Source organism: Episyrphus balteatus, chromosome 3 (assembly GCF_945859705.1).
Source record: "Episyrphus balteatus chromosome 3, idEpiBalt1.1, whole genome shotgun sequence".
Lineage (NCBI taxonomy): Eukaryota > Metazoa > Arthropoda > Insecta > Diptera > Syrphidae > Episyrphus > Episyrphus balteatus.
The window spans coordinates 59,915,768-59,939,072 of NC_079136.1; the positions used below are offsets into that span (position 1 = coordinate 59,915,768).

The window sequence follows — 23,305 nt, forward strand, 5'->3', positions numbered from 1 at the left end:
TTTTTATTTTTTCATTTTGTATTGTCTCTATTGTTTGATTATACATATTAACTTAAAATTTTAGTTGTTCATTTGAATTTTTTTGTAAATTAACATTTGAGTGCTGTCTTATCGAAGAGTTTTTTGTTTTTTGTTTTTGAAATAGGATTAAACCTAAATTTGGATAAAAATTATATTGCAAGTGAAAAAGTCACTCGCACAGTGTACTAAAAATTTTGTGAATTTGAAACTTGATGAACTTAATTTTTAGGAAGCAATACTTTATTACAGGGAATAGGAGATATGAAGAAAAAATCTTAAATTACAAAATTAAATCAGAAGAAAAAACTACTTTTCGTGTTGTAGTCCTTACACTTTTGATATCTTGAAATATTTTTCTGACTGACTTAAGTTTAACTGTACAAAAAGTTTCAAGTTTTATAGTTTGCTAAAGTAAAAGTTCTTTAACCTCGATCATAGAAATAAATTTCTACTTAAGATATTTTCAGAATAAGAAAATGGACTTATTCCTTAGTTTTACAGTCGACAAAATAAAATGTTTTGATTAAAAACGTTCTTAAAAATGAAGGTCTTCAAAATAGACGAGAAAGAACCATAGAAATTATAAATGGAATCAATCAGCCTCTTTTTAAGTTTCAAATGTGATCAAGTTTCACTGAAAAAAAAATTTATTTTCACTTTTCTCCTATTGTGAATAATTGTTCTTGGTACAAAGATCGAAAAATACTCCAAACTCAGAACAATTTAAGAGGCGTAGGAGAAAGCCAGCCAATTTTATTTTTATTTGAGTGAAACTCTAAAAAAAAGTTTCAAAAAAAGTCTGAACAATTTTTTTTCCAAATATGTTTTGATGTTTTTAAATCAAATTAATATTATTTTACGTAAAATTTGTTTTGAGCAAAATTAAAATTTTGCAATTTGGCATGTAAAATCATTTAATAATTTTGATGCAAGATAATAAAGTTTTATTTTTAATAATTCTTTTAAATATTTCTTGTATACATACATTTTTTTTTTATCAGCTACAGTCACAGAAGTAAAATTTAAAATTTGGCTAATTTAACGAGTCTCATAACTGGTCAAAATACTGACAAGGGAAAAAATTGTATAAGTCTTCAAAAAAAAAAAAAAAAAAAACTAGGAAACCTTTTAAGAAAGACTTTGTGGCGCAAGTTTTTATTTAATTGTCTATTTTATTAAACAGTTGATTTAATTGTGTTAATATTTTAATTATAAAATCCTTATGGAAATGCATAACACATCCCACCAATCATAACAAGTGTTATTGTCAAGAGAATCGAATAAAATAAGGTTTTAGAACTAATAAGAACTAGGTGTTAGTTTTTATTTTTTAAATTTTAATTTTCAATTTCTAATTTTTTCTCTTAAATATTTTTCTGTACAAAACAAAATATTTTACCACTATACCACCTAACACAACCTATTTTTCTTTTGGCCTTTATATGTCAAACTTTGCATCGCATTTAAATTATTTCAATTTTTTTCTCTTAACTTTAATATTATTTTCTTCTCTTTTCATAACTTTCTTAATTTTGGTTCTAACTCACAACAAAATTTAAATAATTTATAAAAAAAAAAAAACAAATAAAAAATAATTTTAAAAAACTGCACATTAATACTGGCATGAATAAAAATGAATTTTGCATGCAGAAATAATGTTTTATGTAAGTGTTTTTCGCTTTTGTGTTACGTTTATACATAAAATACAAAAATTTTTGGATTCAATTTAAAATAAAGTGTAAAATATTTTACTATCATATTTAAATACTTAACTTTATAGTCAAATCCTTTTTTTTTTTAGAAAAGTGATAATTAATAGAGAAAAGAAAATATATATCAGAAACCGAAATGATTCTGAATTTATTTATTAAATTAAATTTAAAAAAAAATTTTAAAATTCACAATAAAGTATTTCGAATGGAGTTTATGATCTTGATTGAAAATTATTGTTTCAAAAATCAAATAGTCTCAATGGATAATAATGAACCTAATATATACATAATTTAAAAATTCAAAAGAGATCCAACAAACAAATAATGGTTGATTGGCTAAGGCGGTAGTTTTGAGCTCAAAAATCCGTGCAGCAGCGGTGGATTGGTGGAATTCATTTGTAATCGACTTTTGTTCAATATTATATACCAAGTTATCTTGAATGCCTCTCACTTAGAAAATATTGGTTCAGAGACAACGGACTTTTCAATATGATTCTTCACCAGCTCAAAAGGCAAAAACTAACCAAGGAGGGGCTTAAAAACGACATCGGCCCTTCAAAGTCAATAACTACACATTGTATTTTAAGATGTGGTCCGTTTTGTGGTTCTTATAATTAATGTTTTTGGAACTGTATCTAGCATTGAAAAGTCACCAAGCCTTTACGGTATTCTTGTAATTATGATACAAAATGACAATGATATTAATTCAATGACTAAAAATAATCCTAACTTATACTTTAAAGCTTAATGATATAAACTGCTACTTTGTCGAGCCCTAGGCTTTGATCGTTGTAAAAGGTGTCAATTTCAAATCCACATTTCCGTAAACTACTGAAGCTTTTAAAAAGTGTGCACCGCAACAATATGAGACTAATGTCGTACTTACCTCGAAGATCTGACTTTTTTTTTAACAGATTAAGTATAATAAGCCTCTATATTACATACAATTTGGCAATAATTTTTTTTAAGTTAAGTGAATGTAAATAAAATACCTAATTCGCACTGTTACTGAAAAAGGATTTGAGTTGTAAGTTCGGTACAGAAAATAAATATTGTAATATATATCAAAAAGTAAAATCCCATTAGTTTTTTTTTCAAAATTATTTTTCTAACTAACGGCATTTAAATATTTATTTTTGCAATGAAAATAACAATTCTTTTGTTCTTAATTCCCCTTTTTTTAGCTCGAAGTATATCTGAAGAGTTTAGTAGTGGCGACGCACCTAAGTCAAAGGAAGATGAAGCATTCAGTAAAACTGATCCAGCAGCAAGTGGCAGTGGTTCAACTGGTGGCGGTAGTGGCGTTGGACCCACACACTATCGTGCTGACTCACAAACGCACAAATCCGACAAGGATAAAGAAAAGAAAGAAAAAGAAAGAGAAGAACGTGATCAGGGTAAGAATTGTTTTTAATGATAAACAAGCTTATGATCTTTTCCGGTCGTGATATATCCTTAAATTTCACTTCATTCCTTCTTCCATAGAAATGATAAAAGTGTTCGATGGAAATAGTTCCTTGAGACGGCAGCTTTACCGTGTCATTACAATTGCTAGGACATGTACATTACAACATTTACTAACGACTTCATTGAGAGCATTTCACATTACTAGGGATCCAAGTGTAAGGACAAAAGAGCTTAAGAAATTTTGTTTGAGTTCTTATAAAAATCCTTATTTTAGGCATTTTACCTAACCGATTTATATGCCGCGGCTGGAAATGAAGATACCCCACTGGCTGATCCATCACCAGTACTTAACTTGATACACCTGGAAGGCAAACGACCAGCTATTTATCTTCGGTTTCATGATAAGGATAATGGTTTTGTGCGTGTTTATCCTGGCAAATTGCAGTCATCGCTCGAAGATCCATACGTTAGTGTTCCTGTAGATAATTCAACTACCATTAAGGATTTGATCCGTGATGCACTTGATAAATTCGGTTTGCAGGATAATCAAATTCAAGATTATAGGTAAGAATCCTTGAAAAAAAAAACAACAACAAAACGACATTGTATTTCATCTTTTATTTAGATGTTCCGAGGTGCTATTGGATCGTGGTGTTTCTGAGAGAATTCTCTCATGGAACGAACGTCCATGGGATATTATGAAACAATTAGGAAATGACTCAATACGACAAATGGAATTAATGCGCTTTTATATGCAACACAAACAGGATCCACATGGACCAAATATTGCATTGTTTGTTGGTAATCTACCACCAGGATTATCACAAAGGAATTATGAACAAATTTTGGGAAGATACTTGACCGAAGAGAATAAATTTATGACTATTGGTCCGATTTACTATGAATATGGATCGGTTGTGTTGACATTTGAGGATTCACAAAAAGCTGTAAGTTAATTTCATTTTTTTTTTCGGAAGTTATAACTTAGGTATATAATTCAAAGATTAGAATTTAGAGTTTATTGAAAAACATGTTTGTGGGGTTAACTTGAGGATAATCCTGCCGCAAAATTAGTCTCATATCGAAAAACTGGTCCATAAAATATTTTTAACCCTCTGTAGGCACACCTCTTTTTTGTGACGTGATAGGCACACGGGTGCGAATTTGGTTTATACTTTTTCATGCCGCTAGAACTTTTTTCGGTCACAATATTTTATAGAGAATCAAGTATGAAATTGATGTAGAATATTCCGAGGAATTCGAATATTGTATTCACAATTCCGAAAAAAAATATTTTCACCCTTATAAAGAGACTTTTTTGTGACCACAGAGGTTCAAAAATGACAAGTCAAATGCCACTAGTCTTTGTCTATATTCTTTTTGAAGTTATACTTCTTATGGGAGGGTGGGTATGAAAATTTACTTTTTGACAAGAATGTCAAAGGGATTATGACGCAATCACCCTGGGTAGCAGGGCTGTCGTTTCATCTTTAGAGTAGGCAGTACTTTAGTATTTAAAAATGCAGTACGGCGCAGTACGGCGCAGTACGGCGCAGTACGGCAAACATAAAACACACAACACGTTGCAAGTTACATGTTTCATGTGGCAAGTTGCATGTGGCAAGTTGTATGTGGCAAGTTGCATGTGGCAAGTTACATGTGGCAGGTTGCATGTGACAAGTTGCATGTGGTAATTTCCATGTGGCAAGTTGCCAGGGTTGCAAAAAGCTCACATTTCAAATTTGAGCTAGGTACCATAGCTCAGCTCATTTGAGCTGAGCTGAAAGTGAGCTGAGCTGAAAGTGAGCGCCCCCAACTTCCAACGCCTATATCGCGGAATTTTGAAAAAAATGAAAAAATTTTTTTTTGATGCCAAAAGGTAGCGGGGACTCTAACCTACATTTGGGTACAACTCTCATCGCTGTAGGTCCACGCGTTCTCAAACCGGGAGAACTTAAAAGTAAAAAAAAAATAGGCATGATGTGGCGGTTTAACATGGAAGGCGATTTTTAAAAAATCTGACAATGTGCAAAGCGTAGGCCCATGACACAAGCTATCATTTGGCATCACTCCCAAAAATTTCTCTCAAGCGGTTTAGCTTCCAGGAGCGTTCAAAGATTCGGGGATTTTTCGAAAAAAAAATTTACCCCAACTTTCAAAGGCGATTTTCTCGGAATTTTGAAAAAAATCGAAAAACCGGATTATACCACTATCGGGTAGCTGAGAATATAAGCTTTCATATGGCACCACTCCCCTGTCTTTAGATCAAAGTGTTCCAACGCCTTTATCGCGGAATTTTGAAGAAAATGAAAATAAAATTTTTGATGCCAAAAGGTAGCGGGGACTCTAACCTACATTTGGGTACAACTCTCATCGCTGTAGGTCAACGCGTTCTCAAACCGGGAGAACTTAAAAGTAAAAAAATAAAATAGGCACGATTCTGAAAAAATAGGCATGATGTGGCGGTTTAACATGGAAGGCGATTTTTAAAAAATCTGACAATGTGCAAAGCGTAGGCCCATGACACAAGCTATCATTTGGCATCACTCCCAAAAATTGCTCTCAAGCGGTTTAGCTTCCAGGAGCGTTCAAAGATTCGGGGATTTTTCGAAAAAAAAATTTACCCCAACTTTCAAAGGCGATTTTCTCGGAATTTTGAAAAAAAATCGAAAAACCGGATTATACCACTATCGGGTAGCTGAGAATATAAGCTTTCATATGGCACCACTCCCCTGTCTTTAGATCAAAGCGTTCCAACGCCTTTATCGCGGAATTTTGAAGAAAATGAAAATAAAATTTTTGATGCCAAAAGGTAGCGGGGACTCTAACCTACATTTGGGTACAACTCTCATCGCTGTAGGTCAACGCGTTCTCAAACCGGGAGAACTTAAAACTAAAAAAAAAAATAGGCACGATTCTGAAAAAATAGGCATGATGTGGCGGTTTAACATGGAAGGCGATTTTTAAAATATCTGACAATGTGCAAAGCGTAGGCCCATGACACAAGCTATCATTTGGCATCACTCCCAAAAATTGCTCTCAAGCGGTTTAGCTTCCAGGAGCGTTCAAAGATTCAAGGATTTTTCGAAAAAAATTTTTACCCCAACTTTTAAAAGCGATTTACTCGGAATTTTGAATAAAATCGAAAAACCGGATTATACCACTATCGGGAGGCTGAGAATATAAGCTTTCATATGGCACCACTCCCCTATCTCTAGATCAAAGCGTTTAGCTCCCAGAAGTTTTTTCGCGCCCCCAACTTCCAACGCCTATAAAAATATCCATGTGTTAAAATAATTCCATTAATAACTAGAACCAAACATCTTAAGCTATGGTGTTTTATAAAAGTTTAAAATATCTTCATATTTCATTATACTTTCCAAATAAAAATCAATGTATCATCTCACCCATCACAGCTCAGCTCAGCTCACCGACAGCTCAGCTCATCCAACAGCTCAGCTCAACCATCAGCTCAGCTCACTTTCAGCTCAGCTCAAATGGTACATAGCTCAAAAGTGAGCTAGCTCAAAATTTGAGCTGAGCTGTGAGCTGAGCTGTGAGCTGAGCTCAGCTAACTTTTGAGCTTTGTAGCAACCCTGCAAGTTCCATATTGCTACTACTAGTGCTGAAGCACACACAATTCTCATAAAATTACCATATCGCACATTTTATGCGCAATTCATTTACTTTAGTTAACCATATACCGTACGTTCTGAACCGCACAACATGAGTAAATTTCACAGAATAAATTGAAAACTACATGGAAGCAAGGAGGATGAAAAAATTAATTTATTGTTCACTTGATAAAAATGAAAAAAAAAACTAAGTGTGGATTAATTAATTTAAAAATAGAAATTAAAAATATCAAATGAAATTCATTTACATATACTGAATGAGAAGTATAACTTCAGTCGCGTGTACATGTGTACACACACTCTTTTTTGAAAACAACGAGTTTTTATTTTGTGTTTAAAATGAAAAATGAGTAAAAAAAAACACGGTTATAATAAATTTAAGACTTGTGTGAACTTTACGAATATTGTTCATAAATTAATTCTGCGAACATTCTAAATAGGTAGGATAGTAAAAAATATTTTTGACAAATGTCGAAAGATTTTCAGACATTAAAAACGATCTATAAAAAAATATTTTTTTTGTATTGCTTTACCATTTTACTATTTTTAATTTGCAATACCTACATATTTTTTTAAATTTCAAATGCATTTTTGTTTTTATTTGATATTTTTTTCAACCCTACTTTAAGGCCGAGATTTATTGTGCTTTCATCAGGAAAGCATCACAACCCAACATTCTTTGAAATGCAATTTCTTTGAATGAAACGATAGCTCATACAAAAACGAAAAATGAAGCAGAAAACATGTCAGTATGCAAATTGAATTAAAAAGAAATTGACAAAATCTGCAGGTTTTTGGACTAAAGTTCTACAAAACTTAAACTTTGACCAAATTAAAAAAGAAAAACTATTTTATTTATATAAAAGAAAAATTTCGTAAGCGTTCACCGTTTCAACGCGCCGTTCAACGTAACTAAAAAACTAAAGAAGTTTTCGACTTAAATTTCGGTGCAAATTACTCATTGTCCATTGCATGAAACTGAAAGATTACCTAATTTAATTTTTTAAATAAATTATAGTTTTTAACAATTTGCTTGCAAAAAAATGTGTTTTTCGTTTTTTTGATCTCAAGTTTATATTTTTCAAATTTTTTTTTTTACTAAATTTAAGTTCATGCAAAGCGTTCTTTTCCTTTTTAATTATAAATAATTTCTTGTATCATTGGGCATTACAAGGCGCAAACTCGAGGCGTCAACTTTGAAGGACTGCAGAGCCATAATTTGTTTTGTTTTACTTCAAAACAAAAAAAAATTGTATCAATATTCAATACTTCATAATGTCAATAATATCATGTACTATTCCGAATTTCAATAAATGCTTCCAGTTTTGTAATAAAAAATTATTGAAAAAACAGTTGTCCAACGGAATTTCCCCCCCTTAATTTGCAATTTTTTCTAAAAGAATTGTTGTTTACAAAAAAAAAATGTAATCGAAGTGCATGAGTATGGAACTTGGTCGATGTGGCGAATAATATATAAAAGCTTATAAAATGTAAAGGTATTGGTAAACTTAACGAAAGAACGAGAATTTTATGAATATTGAAACAACGAATTAAGATAGATTCGGCGCAGGTCAGCAGGTAAAAAAGGTGGTTTTTTAAAACTTTTTCCATCATAATTTTTTTTTTTTTTTTTTTTTTTTTTTTGTCCGTGGGTAGGTGTTGAAATCTTCAAAAGATTCTATGAGGACCGGAAAACGCGTGCTCATAGATATGTGGGACTCTTAACCACTAAAACCACCTCCTCCTCCCGATTGCAACTAAGTTCAGATGGAACTTATCTAGCAATTTATCTTTCTCGAAGTTAAGTTACGTGTTGTAGGTAACTTTCCGATGAAAGTTCCTACTGATGATATTTAAAAATAAATAAATAACTTTTGTTTTAAATTAAATCATTAAGTAATGGTTTAAATTTTTGTTATCAAAAAAATATTTTAAAGGAAGTTAAATAAATAAAATCTCTAAAACATTTAAATTTATATTAATCAATGCCGATATTTCGAAATAAAGGAATTAAATTGAAAAATTTCACTGTACCAAATCGGAAGGTTTAGTCCTTCGCAAACGTCGTACTAAGTTTGTCTCGTCGAGAATTTCTAGTATTGTTCTATTAGTATGTTCGACTAACCGTTTTCGATGTTTTTGGGCAAACGTTTTTATTTCTTCGCGAACCGTGGGGATTCCAAGATCCCTGTGTAGATCTTCGTTTCTTATATACCACGGCGCATTTACAAATGATCTTAATAATTTATTTTCAAAAGTTTGTAATCTATTTAAATTTGTATCGCGTGTACAACCCCAGAGTTGAATACCGTATGTCCAGACAGGCTTTAGTACCTGCTTGTAAACTAATAATTTGTTTTCGATACTTAGTCTAGAATGTTGTCCTAGCAACCAGTACATTTCTCTCAATTTCATATTTAATTGATCACATTTATTTTTAACATGCGCTTTCCATTTTAATTTCGCGTCGAGAGTCATCCCGAGATATTTTGCCTCATTTGCAAATGGGACTTGAGTAGTATTAATAAAAACAGGTAGTCTATTTATTTTCTTATATGTAAAGTCCACGTGGACTGACTTAAATTCGTTAAGCGCTATTCGCCACGTTTTTGTCCATTCATTGACATTGTTAAGGGCATTTTGCAATTTAATTGTAGACTCGTTGATTGTTTTGCCTACTGCAAGTATTGCGGTATCATCAGCAAAAGTAGCTACAATTGTGTTTTCTGTTTGAGGTATATCGCGTGTGAATAGAAGGTACAAAATAGGACCTAAAACACTACCTTGTGGTACCCCAGCCACTATTTCCCTAAAGTCTGAGTAATCATTTCCGTGTCTGACGCGGAAAATTCTGTTCTCTAGATATTCTCTAAGAATGGTAAAGAGTCCTTCAGGTAGGACTTGTCTTAACTTGAATTTGAGGCCCTCGTGCCATACTTTGTCAAAAGCTTGAGATACATCTAAAAAGACCGCTGAACAAATTTTCTTTTCTTCGAGAGCTCTCTCAATCACATCGGTGATTCTATGCACTTGATCTATCGTCGAGTGCTTGTTTCTAAAACCGAACTGGTGTTCAGGTATAAGACCTTTTTCTTCTATTATTGGCTGAAGTCGCTGCAAAAATATTCTCTCGAAAACCTTCGATACTACAGGAAGCAGTGAAATGGGTCTGTATGATTTCTTTTCGTGTGATGGTTTGCCAGGTTTCAAGACCATTATTACTTCTGCGACTTTCCATTGATTTGGAATGTATTCTAACCTTAAAGTGGCATTCATTATATAGAGGAGATTTATTAAACCTTTCCGTGGGAGCATTTTAAGAATTTCCGCTGTAATTAAGTCGTATCCGGGTGCTTTTTTTGGCTTTAGCTTCTTAATTTCTTTTTTTAATTCGGCGAGTGTAACATTTCTTGTGATAAAGCTTTCACTTGACGTTAAATTCATATTTATACTATCATTCAATGCTTGCCCATTGAATGGTTTGAATGTGTCCTCTAGGTAATCAGCGAAAACGTTTGCTTTCTCTTTGTCGCTTCTTGCCCATGCATTTTGGTCTTTCATAATCGGAGGTGCTGGAAGCTTAGGTTTTTTCGTGGCTTTTATAGCTTTCCATAGAGAGTAGTTAGATTCTTTACCTGCCGTCAAATTTTCAAGGTAATTTTTAGCTTCGCGGTTCTTGAAATCTGATATAATTTTTTTAAGCAAATTACTTAAGCGATTTGAATTAGATTTGTGTTGAGGAGCACGAGTTTGTTGCCATTTTTTACGCGCTTTTCGCTTTTCTTTAAGTACGTCTTTTATCTCTTGGGGATATTTAGCATCTTTGTACCCTGAAATTTCTCTTTGGCAAGGTGTATTGTTCCATGCGGCTTTTTGAACAACATGCACAAAATTATCTACCGCTTTCTCAAGCTCAAGAGGTGTCTGTAGTGATACCCTTAATTCAACATTATCCTCAATATCTTTCTTAAAGCCTTCCCAGTTAGTTTTACCGTTTGTTAGTCTAGGTGGCATTTCAACTTTAACAAGACTTTCGCTGATTGTGAGTATAACGGGAGAGTGGTCTGAAAAAAGATCAAAGCATTCCGTTATTTTAATTCGATTTGACGGTATTCCCCTGACTATAAAGTAATCAATCAGGTCAGGTATTTTGGAGGTATCTGCCGGCCAATAAGTTGGTTTCCCAGTAGAATGAAAGTCACAATTGTTCTCCATACCGGCTTCGTATAACGCTCGGCCTTTTTGAGATATACATCTAGAACCCCAAAACGAATGCTTTGCATTAAAGTCGCCGCCGATAATTAAAGTTGGTCTAAGTAATTTTAGCAAGTTTGAAAATTCATTTTTATCAATTTTGTACCGCGGAGGGCAGTATATAGATGAGATATTAAGTACATCATGCTTAGTTTCAACTTGCACACTTATAAGTTGCATCGATTCAAGCTCAAGCTTAAGACCTGTCGAGTGTTTAACACAATCTTTTATGTATAATGATGCTCCGCCTCTTGCTTTGTTCGACGGATGAATTGCGTGGTAGTCTAGAAAACCATTTATATTGAAATTTGATTCTTTTTTAACATGGGTTTCTGATATCAGACAAATGTCAATATCTTTTTCCCGCATAACCATTTCTAATTCTCCAAGTCTTTGCCATAATCCGTTGGCGTTCCATGTTATAATTTTAAGCTTTTCCATCATTTATATTTTGAATAGTGTTGGATAAAATAAAATCTTCGAGTTTAGAAAGCCTTTCAGACATAAATTTGTTAAGTTTTAACTGATCCTCAAATTTTGACAAAATTATAGCCAAGCATTGAGAGAATGCGACAGGTTCGGAATTATTTTTGATTACGGGTGAAGCCGCCATTTCAGCGTATGAGTTTCCATTACGTTTCTTTGGAGACGTGTTTGATGTTGTTGGCGTTTGATTTTCCTTACCAGTGGCGGGTTTTGTTGTATTAACCCTTTTAGGGGTCTTAGAAGTTTCGTTCTTTGTGGGTTTTCTTTGAGCATGAATTTTTTCTCGGCGTTTTTGTAGCTCTTTAGCTACTTCACAGCCTCTATAACTTGCCGGGTGACTTCCGTTGCAATTTATGCACTTCGCTGGACTCTTGCTATTTCCGGTGCAATCTGCGGTTAAGTGTTTTCCCGCGCATTTCACACACCTAGGTTCTTTTTTACAATAAGTTTGTGTGTGGTTGAACCCTTGACAGCGTCTACACTGAGGAACTTGTTTTGTACGTTTTTTTAGAGGTTCGATCTTAACTACGAGGCTAAGTATTCTTTTGATTTTGTAGATTTCCTCTAGTTTTTCTGTTTTATCGAACGTGAGTATAAATAGTGGAAGACCACGTTGTACCACGACTGTTTCTTTATCTTTTTGTTGTCTTTCTTTCTTTACTATGTTTTCCGCATCTAAGATCTTGTAATTCTTTTCTTTAAGATCATTAATGATGTCGGTTTTTTGACATGAAGAGTGTAAGCCCCTCACCACGACGCGTAGGGGTCTTTCCGACTTGTTTTCATATGTGTACCACTCTACCTTTTCTTCATTCAGTCTTCGCGAAAGGAGACGATAGTTATCGGAGTCTTTTACACAAACTTTCCACTTGTTGTTATTAAGCGAGATAACTTTCAAATTCGTTGGCGGTAACGCCTTTAAAATGGTTTGTAATTTATTGAACTCCGCAACTCCGACAACATTAATCGGTGGCGGTGGCCTTATTTTAACCGGTTTTTCTTTGATATTCGTATCTTTTGGTGCATTTACTTCTTTTATTTCTTCTGTCTCGGAAGAAGAAGCACCCTCTGGTGAGGAGAAAACTTTACGTTTTTTGGTACGTCTTTTTGAATTTTTGGAGGATCTTTCCGTTTCACGTTCTAGCTCTTCTTCGTCTGTTTTATATTCGGGAATTACCACTTGCTGTGGAGTTGTTTTTGTTTCTTTAAGTGTTTGAGCTATTTTTAACATATCATTTTCCTTGCGGAGAAGATCGATTTCTTGATGGGCTTTCTTTAAGGCCTCATTTTCAATTCTTAGAAAATTGATTTCTTCTTTCAACTCTTGATAGAGTTTCAATGTTTCGTCGAGTCTTTGACGAAGATCGTTATTGTCTTTTTCAAGATTATCTTTTTTCTCTAAGTCTTCTTTTGCACGCTCTGGCAGTTTAGGCAGACTCTTTTGCCCGGTTGCACTCGATGTTGGTGGTGGTGATCGCGTTATCATGGGTTTTCTTGAAAACGGATTTATCAAGTGCTCGAATTGGAATAATTGGCTCTCCCCAGAATCCTTAGAGCCGACCTCCGAAGAGGGTGGATTTTCCAGAAAATCTGAATTGCCACCTGGGGTACTATATCTTTCTGTTTTATTCATTCCATATTTTTGTATACGTCATTCTCAGTATACGGAGGGTGGATTTTAGTCGCCTCTTACGACAGGCATGCCTACCTCGGGTATATTCTTTCTTTTCCCCTACCCGAAGGGGGCATAATTGTTTGATCTTTTATTTCACGGTTTACTTTTTCTAATTTGGGTTGGAAAACGTGTTTTCAGTCGGATTTTTTGGTCGCATTAATTGTTACAATAAAACCATTAAATTATATTAACTTTCCTCACGTTTCGGCAGGGGTTGCTGCCTCTTCTTCAGGGGAATATTATTTAGACAAAAAATTACATTATTAGTTTATATTAATACAATGAACTCTTTTTTTTTTAATAAAAATTACAAATATTTTAAAAAATAAATATAATGTAGTTGTTTAAGAAATATTTTGAAAGAAAATAAAATAAAAAAAAATTATTTTTGAGGGACGAGAAAACAAGTTTTCCAACCTTTTTAACTAAAAATTGGTCTATAAGTCTATAAGATCATCTTGAATAGTTAACTTTTTTCTAAGATGCGAAGGTTGGTAGTTGTTTTTCTTAAATAAATTTTCTTTGAGCTACGATACATATAATGCATACATTTAGGGGCCCCATTCTATGAAAAACGAAAACGATCATTCGTTTAAATACTTATTAAATTCAGTACCGAAACCTATAACAAATAAAAACTAAAGGCGCCTTTGTTTTAGTCAGAATAAATTGAAAAATTAATGGCGCCTTATAGTCCTTCATACGAAATAGGGCAAACAATTTGGCGAAGTAATAAAAGGCAACATTGGGGTCGCTTCGCTCCTCAAACCTCAATAGGTATTAGAATAACAGTCTGAAAAAATTAATGAAAATTAGGGACCCCTTCGTTGTTCATACATTAGATTTTATTCTTAGTGTCTCAAGTTAAAAGACAAAGCCTTACCTAAAAATGCTATATTGTTGATTTTTTTTCAAACAAGGGTAAAACCCCCAAAAAAACGACACTATTTTTCCAAGTTTCATTTTTAATTTATTTTGCTTCTCTTTCGTTTAAGGTTCGTGCATTTTATAACCTTCGGGAGACTGTTATCGAAGATAAGAAACTACTTGTATTATTACTTCCAAATATCGAACCAAGTATGGTGCCATCCGATGTAAGACCCTTACTTGTGTTTGTTAATGTAAAATCAGGTGGATGTCAAGGCTTGGAATTGATATCGAGCTTTAGAAAATTATTGAATCCTTACCAAGTATTTGATCTTGATAATGGTGGTCCATTGCCAGGGTAATTATATAGATAATATTAAATTATTTATTTATAAAATTAAATCATCTTTAATATATACCTAGATTATATGTATTTCGACAAATCAAACACTATAAGATTTTGGTTTGTGGAGGTGATGGAACTATTGGCTGGGTATTGCAATGCTTGGACAATGTTGGTCAGGATTCTGAATGCTCAAGTCCACCTTGTGCAATTGTACCATTAGGAACAGGTAATATATATTTTTTTTAGAAATTATCAATAAAATAGCTAAATTTAAGACATTTGATTAATTTATTTATCAACAAAATGTAACCCTTTTTATGAATGTGTATCTTCAGGAAATGATTTAGCTCGTGTACTTTGCTGGGGCTCTGGCTACACGGGCGGTGAAGATCCATTAAATTTACTGCGCGATGTTATTGAAGCCGAAGAAATTCGTTTAGATCGATGGACCGTTGTGTTTCATTCGGATGATAAGCCCGATGAAACAGCGCTTAAAGCGCCCTCAAATTCCACTGGTAAGAAGAAGAAGGCTCATCAAGCACATCTATCGCAACAGCATCATCTATTACTTGCCAGTGATATATCAGGTCATTTGATTTTCTAAATTTTGTTTTCTTTTTTGAAACACACATAAACTGCAATACTTAATAATAAATAATTCAATATATACCTATATATATTATATACATATACTATATATAAATTGCTAACGTCTTAAACTGCATTTAATATAAAATCAAAAAAAAAAAAAAAAAATTAATTTAAAAAAAAAATATTTTCATTTTTATATAATCTTAACGAAAATCTAAATGTTATGTGTGTAGAAGTTTTGCTATGCAGTTTTATTGTTGTATATTTCGTGTATAAAAGTAAAAATTTAATATTAAAAATAAAAATAATATTAAAATTAAAATTAACAGCAAAACTTTTTTTGCAAATTTTACAATAAAATTTATATAATTTGAATACTTTCAAAAGTTCTACATACATGTAGCACTTAATTTTCTCAAATTAAAAAAAAATTAAAACCAACAAGTATTTCTTTTAACACAAATTGTTGGTTAAAGTAAAAAATTATATTAAAAAAAAAAACAACAACCTCTGTAAAGTAAAATTATGTATAATTTAAATAATGATAAGAAAAAAAAACTCAAAAATCCGGAGAGAAAACGTTCAAGTTTGATATATGATTATGCTGCAAGTTCGATGTGAAAAGATGATTTGCTATAAAATAATTTGCATGATCATTATAAAAAAAATGAAACTGTTGTCATTATTGTATTTTTTTTTTTTCATTTTTATGTTTTATTATTTCACTGTGGTATTAATCAACTAAAAAATTGTAAAGGTAAGATTGTGTATTTAAATGTAAATTATAATTATTTTTATAGATTTGTATTGAGTAACAAAGAAAACACATAATTTTGTAGTTGCATGTAGTTTTTTTTTTTTATTTCTTATTTAAAATCAATAACATTGCTTTTTTGATTGCTTAGTTTTGTTTTAAAACAGCTTTTGTAAATAACATGCTTTTGATACTCAAACATGTTAATCGCAGTACAACTTTGCTATAAATACAACATCACAGCAAAAACAACAGAATTGCGTTTTAAAGTTATCTTAAGAGCCGAGTTTTCAATAGCCAGATAAAACCCAGTTAAGCCTTATTCCAAGGAATAAAAGTTTTTTTTATATTGATTGAAAAATCAGGGCTAAATCGATAAGGCTTCATTTGAATAATGAAATGTTGAATATTATGAAAGAACCTCATTTAGCTGGGAGGGGTAGTTTTCCAAAAGTTTTGCAACCCAATTGTTTTTAAAATAATTCACTTCCAAGTTAAAATGTACATCGTCCCGTCACACGTTGACCTTTCCAGCTTCACGGTATGATTTGGTCGAACTGGATTATTTATGTAGAAGCATTTTTACATTCAAGTTATAGATCATGTCTCATTTGATTCGGGATTCAAAAATAACTTGAAATAATGTTGCATATGGCCATTGAATCAACAAACATTTTCCAGCTTGAAAAATTGTTATTTTCAAACTGAAGCTACACCGACAAATGTTCATTTCTTAAAAACAACCATCACATAAGTAATCAAAAAGTCGGCTTTTCGAATATCTTACCTCACCTTAAATTTAACAGAATTTGAGCGGATTCCACTTACTTTAAGCAGATATCGTATTGTTGATTGTTGAAAAGGGTGGGATTTAAGGTGGGCATCATCTTATTTTATGGTGCCCTTTTTTCTCCATGTTCTCCTACTCTAACTAAGATTTCGAGTGATTTACAATTAAAAAATTAAGAAAAACATATTCTTTTAATTCGGTTTCTTTAACCCTCTGTAGGTACACCTCTTTTTCGCGGATTTGGTTTATACTTTTTCATATCGCTAGAACTTTTTTCGGTCTCACTATTTTATAGAGAATCATATATGAAATTGATGTAGAATTTTCCGAGAAATTCGAATATAGTATTTACATTTCCAAAAAAAAAACAATATTTTCACCCCTATAAAGACACTTTTTTGTGACCACTTTCTATTTTTGTCCTGCCAAATTCGCACCCGTGTGCCGACAGAGGGTTAATGATAATTAATTATAAACAAATTAAACCTCTAAAAAAAATATTTCACTAAAAAAAATCGAGTTTACAAATAAATTGTTATGTCTTTTTATGTTATTCTATTAATCTCCTAATTAATATAATCGAACTTTGCTGCAGAAATGTTCAAAGTTTGAAAAACCGATTTTTTTTTATTATAATAATTGAAAAATTTGTTTTCAAAAATACTATTTCAATTTCATAAAGAAAATGATACCAAAGCAATACTTTGGTCTTATAAAGCAAAAAAAATCTTTTTGGACCAGTTTGCTCATAAATTCACTTTGGACACAAACAAATATTTTTGAACACAACTGCAACACCTACAATACTAATGTAAATGATTTAAAAAACTGTAAACCCGGTCCTTATTCAAAATTTTTCGTAATAAAGAAAAAAATTCCCCTGGAGATTCACAATAGTACCCATTTTTAATGGTTACCGGTACATACATTTAGTACTTGCATGGTTTTTATTAAAAACTAGAATTATATTTTTTTTGCTTCAAAATATAAAACAAAATAATGTGTGCGTTTTATGAGCATTATGTTGTGTATGCTCGTTTTTTAAAATAAATAATTTATAAGATTAATTATAATTAAACTTATTTTGCATGAGTTGCTTTGAAAAAGGTATAATATGGAAAAAAAAAAACAAACACACACACAAGTACTTCAAGCGTATTGAAACATACAATTTTAGCAAATGTTTTTCAATTCTGCATACAACATTTTTTTGTTTACACACAGAGCAATCTGTTAGGAGTTGGGTTAAAAAAAGAAATAAAAAGAAAAATTGAAGATAAAGATTTTCACCATATCAATATGAAAATATTAAAGTCGTGGTATGATTCCCCCTGGAGAATCATAATAATCAGGCCTATTGTGAGTTTCTCGTGAACTAGATTCCACCCGGAAAAATTGAATTTCACTTTTCCCCTATTGTGAGTTCCGGGCGAAAAGTTGTTCACGTTCGTACATTGTATTTTCAACTTTTCAGGTTATTGCGAGGTATTCGACAGCTTATCTCTCACTAAAATGTTGGTGCCGAACAAGAAAATAGTTTAGCGGAAAATGTAAATTCCCTTCAGGTGAAACCTATGATAGCTTTTTAAATTCCGGGCGAACAAAAATATTCCGGGCGAAAAATATTCCACGTGAAACTCACAATAGGGCTGAGTATGAAATACATTTGAGGCCATGAGAGCCATAGTGACCCAACACATTTTTTAAGAGACGAAAAACGTGAGACGAGACGACGTATGGGATCTTTAAATTTTGGTTTTATTGGTTTTTCTGATCTGATAATACAAGATCATTAGCTTCGAGGTCCGCTTTAAACCTTGTTATAAACTTCTCTCACTTTTACTACCTCATTTCAGAGCTATTATATTCCTACTTTCGACTGATTATTTTTCTTAAAAAAATAGAGTTAGCGAATTCACAGCTGCAGAGCTGGTTGAAAATCCAAATTCAACCTTCACATTCACGAATTTTGATCTCAATTTGTGTTAATCAAAATTAAACGAAATTTCCTAAATTAAATCTGTTTAAAATTTTATGATTTTAATATCTCCGTTTTTCTCCATTTTTATTTCGTGCACTAAATTGTACCAGAAAAATAATGTACAAATGAAAATGAAAATGTAATTTTATAACTGGATCTACATTCTACATAATGTACAGGTACACCTCGGCCGGAATTCTTGAATAAATTTTAGCTCGGCTAAAATTTTAATGGAATTTAGTTTGGAAACTAAAATTTAGCTCGTTCTGCAAACTTTTTAGGCTTTGAGAATAAATTAAGACTTTTTGTTTAGGTAATAAAGATTTGAAGCTTAAACAATCTACGATTTAAGACAAAAATAGTAATTAAATTTTAACGGCAAACTATTAACTTTATATTGACAGTGACTGTATTATACAGTGTATAAAATGTAAATTTATTGATCCCTATATTACCCCTTTTTCCATCGAGAGGAATGATGTTGAATTAAGAAAAATCACCATTTTAAGCACACGTATTATTTTAGTTTTTTTTAAGGAATGTAATTTCTTCTCTAACAAAAAAATCCTGATTTGCATGTAAACTAAAAAAGCAAGATTTTCTGGCAAATGTAAAACAATAATGTTGATTTTATAGCAATTAACAAAGAAAAAAACTTTAATTTTTTTTGTTAATTTTTGATTGAGCTAAAACTAAACTAATATTTAAATTATGTATTTTTTTAATTTTCAACAATTGTATTTAAATTGTATGTTAAACTATTTTTTAAGGTGGCGGTGCACAAAGCGAAGATAATTCTCAAATCTATGTTATGAATAATTATTTTGGAATTGGATTGGATGCTGATCTTTGTTTAGATTTCCATAATGCACGCGAAGAAAATCCTAATAAATTTAATTCACGATTGCATAATAAAGGTTATTATGTTAAAATGGGACTTCGAAAAATTGTTGGTCGCAAAACGGTTAAGGAACTGCATAAGGAATTGCGTTTGGAAGTTGATGGAAAAGTTGTTGAACTGCCACCAGTTGAAGGAATAATTATTTTAAATATTTTAAGGTAATTTTTTAAAACCTAAAAAAGACTGAATCATTCTCATTATATCAATATTTTCAAGCTGGGGAAGTGGAGCTAATCCATGGGGACCGGACAAAGATGATCAATTTACAACGCCAAATCATTATGATGGCTGCCTTGAGATTGTAGGCGTTACTGGTGTTGTGCATTTAGGTCAAATACAGTCGGGTATCCGAACAGCAATGAGAATAGCACAGGTGAGTTTTTTTTTTGTTCAGTAAAACGAAACTTCTCAGAGCCCTTTAAATAGTTCTTAAGAGTTCTAAATCAAAATAAATTAAATACAAAAAATTTTAATTTTACAGGGTGGTCACATTAAAATACACATACACTCCGATATGCCTGTTCAAGTCGATGGTGAACCCTGGATACAGCAACCCGGAGAGGTTGTTGTATTGAAATCGGCCCTCAAGGTGAGTGACTTTTTCATAAATTTTCTAAAACAAAAATTGTATTATATTTTCAACTATTTATTGCTAATACTCTCACATTATTAAATTAAATTTTGTTTAAATATCAGATATAAATTTTGTTAATTTGAATTTTTTCAAATACCTACCTTCTTCTTAAAAAAAAAAACTAAACTTATAAATTAGAAAAAATCAATAACTAATTTCTGCATGAGTATATTATACCACGTTCAAATTGTTTAAAACCTTTTTCTAATTATTTGTTTGCATGTAACAAAAGCAATTTATTTAGTTCTTTGGTATTATTGTTAATTTTATTATTATTTTTATATAAATCCTATTTTTTGTTAAAAAAAAAAAAAAAAACAATTTATTTTTATTTTATAATTTATACCATAATTATACCACCCACGAACCCTTCCCAATAAACCCTATGCACCGATACGTAAGAAATAATTAATTTTAATTTGAAGGGAAATTTTCTTGCAATTTTATTGGACAGAAATATTGAAAAACAAATTAAGATAAATGTATCTTACAAAAGATATATAAAAAGAAAATTTCCCAATAAAAAAATAAATATTACATCCTATGTATTTGTATTTTTATTGAATGTCTCCTTGTGATAAATAAATAAAATAAAAGAAACAAAATCTAGGCGCATTACGTTTTTGAATTAAAAATTTCAGAACAAAATATATAAAGAATTTAACGACCATTCAGTAATAAAACAAAAAAAAAACCTGTAAAAGTTTTATAACATTTCTGAAATGCTTCAAAAATTGTTGCAATTGTGTGGACGCGTATTAAACAGTTTTCCATTTCCGACGAAAAAATTTGGTATGTTCAATGTAAAAACAGAAACTGAACAGGATTTTTTGAACGAATAGTACAGAAAATAGTAAAACATAGATTTGACAGTTTTCACATCATCATCTCTTAATTTCAAGCAAGTACTCGGCAACCTTGTTTTAATCCTGACATTTTTCTGATTATTAATATATTGAAAGTCTTCAAAAAAAACGTTTGAAAATAAATGAATGAGAATAGGCATTTTGGACGTTCGGCGGTCATTAATGAAATTGGTATCAATTGGTATCTTTCAACTGCAACCTCTATTACATTAAGAACGTAAGATACTGCAAAATTAGTACTGCTAATGCATCGTGCAATGTGTGAAGGACAAATTGAATTGAAAACCTTAATCTTGCATATCTAACTAATAGAACTCAAAATATAATTTTTTTAAGCCAACATCCACGAGATTGAAATTAGCAAAAACTAAAACGTTTCTAAAATTGAGTTATATTGAGAAACTAAAACTCTCAAAATAGACTAAAAATTGGTATTTGAAATACACGTTATTATTATAACATTGAGAGAATCTACATATCGCACATGTAGTACAAAAGTGTCACAACTCAAAAATCTTCATTTTTCAATAGAGGCGATAAACCAATTTACCGAGAATAGAATGAGTATATTTATTAATTAGTTAATTTTTAGAAGAGGAAATATACTTTTAACCAAATTCAGGCAACCAGCATCATTTAAATTATCTTAAACCTTGGAAATTCACGTTTTTAGAGTTGTGACAATTTTGGTGATCTTTGTACACAAAAAATAATGTATTATTTTGAGTTCAGCCACTTTAGACAATTTTTTTTGAGTTGTGACAGTTATGTTGTACTTGATTCTAAATAATTATCAAGTTTTTTCACTGCTTTCATATTTTGTTAAGAAAAAATTATTGAATATTATTTCAATACAATGTCGTTTATTCATCACACCTCTTTTGGAGCCTTTCCTTATCTTAAACTGAAAACTTTAACTTTATTTGGAATATGAAATTATTCAGAAATTCTCTTTGGTAGCACCGTTTATCTTGAGGTACTCATGGATCTCATTATAAACACCGTCGTAAAAAAAACATAGGTTTAATAAAACTATAAGACCGAAGCAGAAAATCACATTATATAAGAGATTTCGGTGAGATGAATCACAACAGGGACTTGAGATAATCACGTTAGGAAACCAACATTTTTTTTGAGACTAGCTTAATAACCTATGGGCCGTTGAAATATTTTATTTACCTAAGACCTAACTCATGTCAAAATATTGTTTAGAACACAACGAACGAAAAAATTTAATTTTGGATTTTTAGGCGAAGTGCTAAAAAATTTCAGACTTTTTTGAAGTCAGCATGTTTTTTGTAGCTAGAAGTTTATTCGTCTAAAGTGTCATAACTCGAAAAACATCAAAAAATGTATGAAAATAGGATTTTTTTGAGTTGAAGTGTTTGTAAAATATCTGCCCTAGCAAGCTTAAGGTTTGATAAAAAATTGGAAGCATTTGGGATTTAATTGAGCTTTAAAAAGCATTATTTTTAAATAAACAACAAAACTGTATTAACTCTAAATTACAACTTTTCATTTATCTAAAGTGTTGTAACTTAAAATAATACAAAGGGGATACGGTAACCTCAATCAACTAAAATGTCACAATTAAAAATGAAACAAATGCTTTGCCTTAGAAAATTCAGCAAAAGTGTTTCAATTCAAAATGCAACACTCGATTTTCTCGAAAATGGTGCAACTAAAATGACACAATTCAAATTAAGACACTTTTAATACTTAAGAAACAACTTTTTTCAACAAGAATCACGTCACAACTAAAAATATGTCATTTTTGTCAAAGGACTTTTTATTTCAAATGAAACATCTAAAACGACATTTTACCTTCTGGAATAAAAACTATTCAAATTATATCAATGGCAACTAGATAGATTTGTCCGGGAAAATTTCAAATATTTTTTTTTGTCAAAAACTAAAAAAAGGTGTTTTTTGAGTTGTGACACTTTTGTACTACATGTGCGATATGTATATAAAGTCTTAAATGTAAAAATACATTTTATCCGATTAGAAGTACGTCTGCACCTAAAACTACTTAAATTTTCGTAAAATGTTCTCATGAAGAAATGAAAATACAAAATAGTAGGTACTCAGGCACACGGCTTCAAAATAGCCACTTTTCCAAACAAAAACAAAATTAACTGAATACAAAAATCGAAACGCAATGAAACAAATTATAATATAAATTTAGTTTTGTGGTCCTTATTAGTCTAGTAATTTTACATTTATTTACATCATTTGTTCTAAAAGTCCTTCCAAAAATTTGTATGTTTCGTTTTTTAAAAAAGATTCTTCCTTGAATTATTTTAAATTTTGTACAATATTTTTTATCGTGAATTGAAAAACGAAATTATGCTCATCAAAAATCTATTAGAAATTATTGATTTT

General features: G+C 31.2%; 1 protein-coding gene across 5 annotated transcripts in view; it reads left to right on the forward strand.

Annotated features, from left to right (window-relative positions):
• The window catches only part of LOC129914427 (diacylglycerol kinase theta), a 68,934-nt gene that overhangs the window by 41,304 nt on the left and 4,325 nt on the right, over nt 1-23,305 (forward strand). For 3 of the 5 annotated variants that reach the window (XM_055993683.1, XM_055993684.1, XM_055993686.1), the window contains 10 exons: nt 2,918-3,130; nt 3,219-3,355; nt 3,415-3,704; nt 3,766-4,087; nt 14,186-14,415; nt 14,481-14,629; nt 14,739-14,918; nt 19,290-19,578; nt 19,637-19,793; nt 19,902-20,009. In XM_055993683.1, the coding sequence (XP_055849658.1) occupies nt 2,918-3,130; nt 3,219-3,355; nt 3,415-3,704; nt 3,766-4,087; nt 14,186-14,415; nt 14,481-14,629; nt 14,739-14,918; nt 19,290-19,578; nt 19,637-19,793; nt 19,902-20,009 (2,075 nt within the window). Of the gene's footprint in view, nt 1-2,917; nt 3,131-3,218; nt 3,356-3,414; nt 3,705-3,765; nt 4,088-14,185; nt 14,416-14,480; nt 14,630-14,738; nt 14,991-19,289; nt 19,579-19,636; nt 19,794-19,901; nt 20,010-23,305 lie in introns of all 5 variants that reach the window. The other 2 variants (XM_055993682.1, XM_055993685.1) reach the window with 1 other exon arrangement.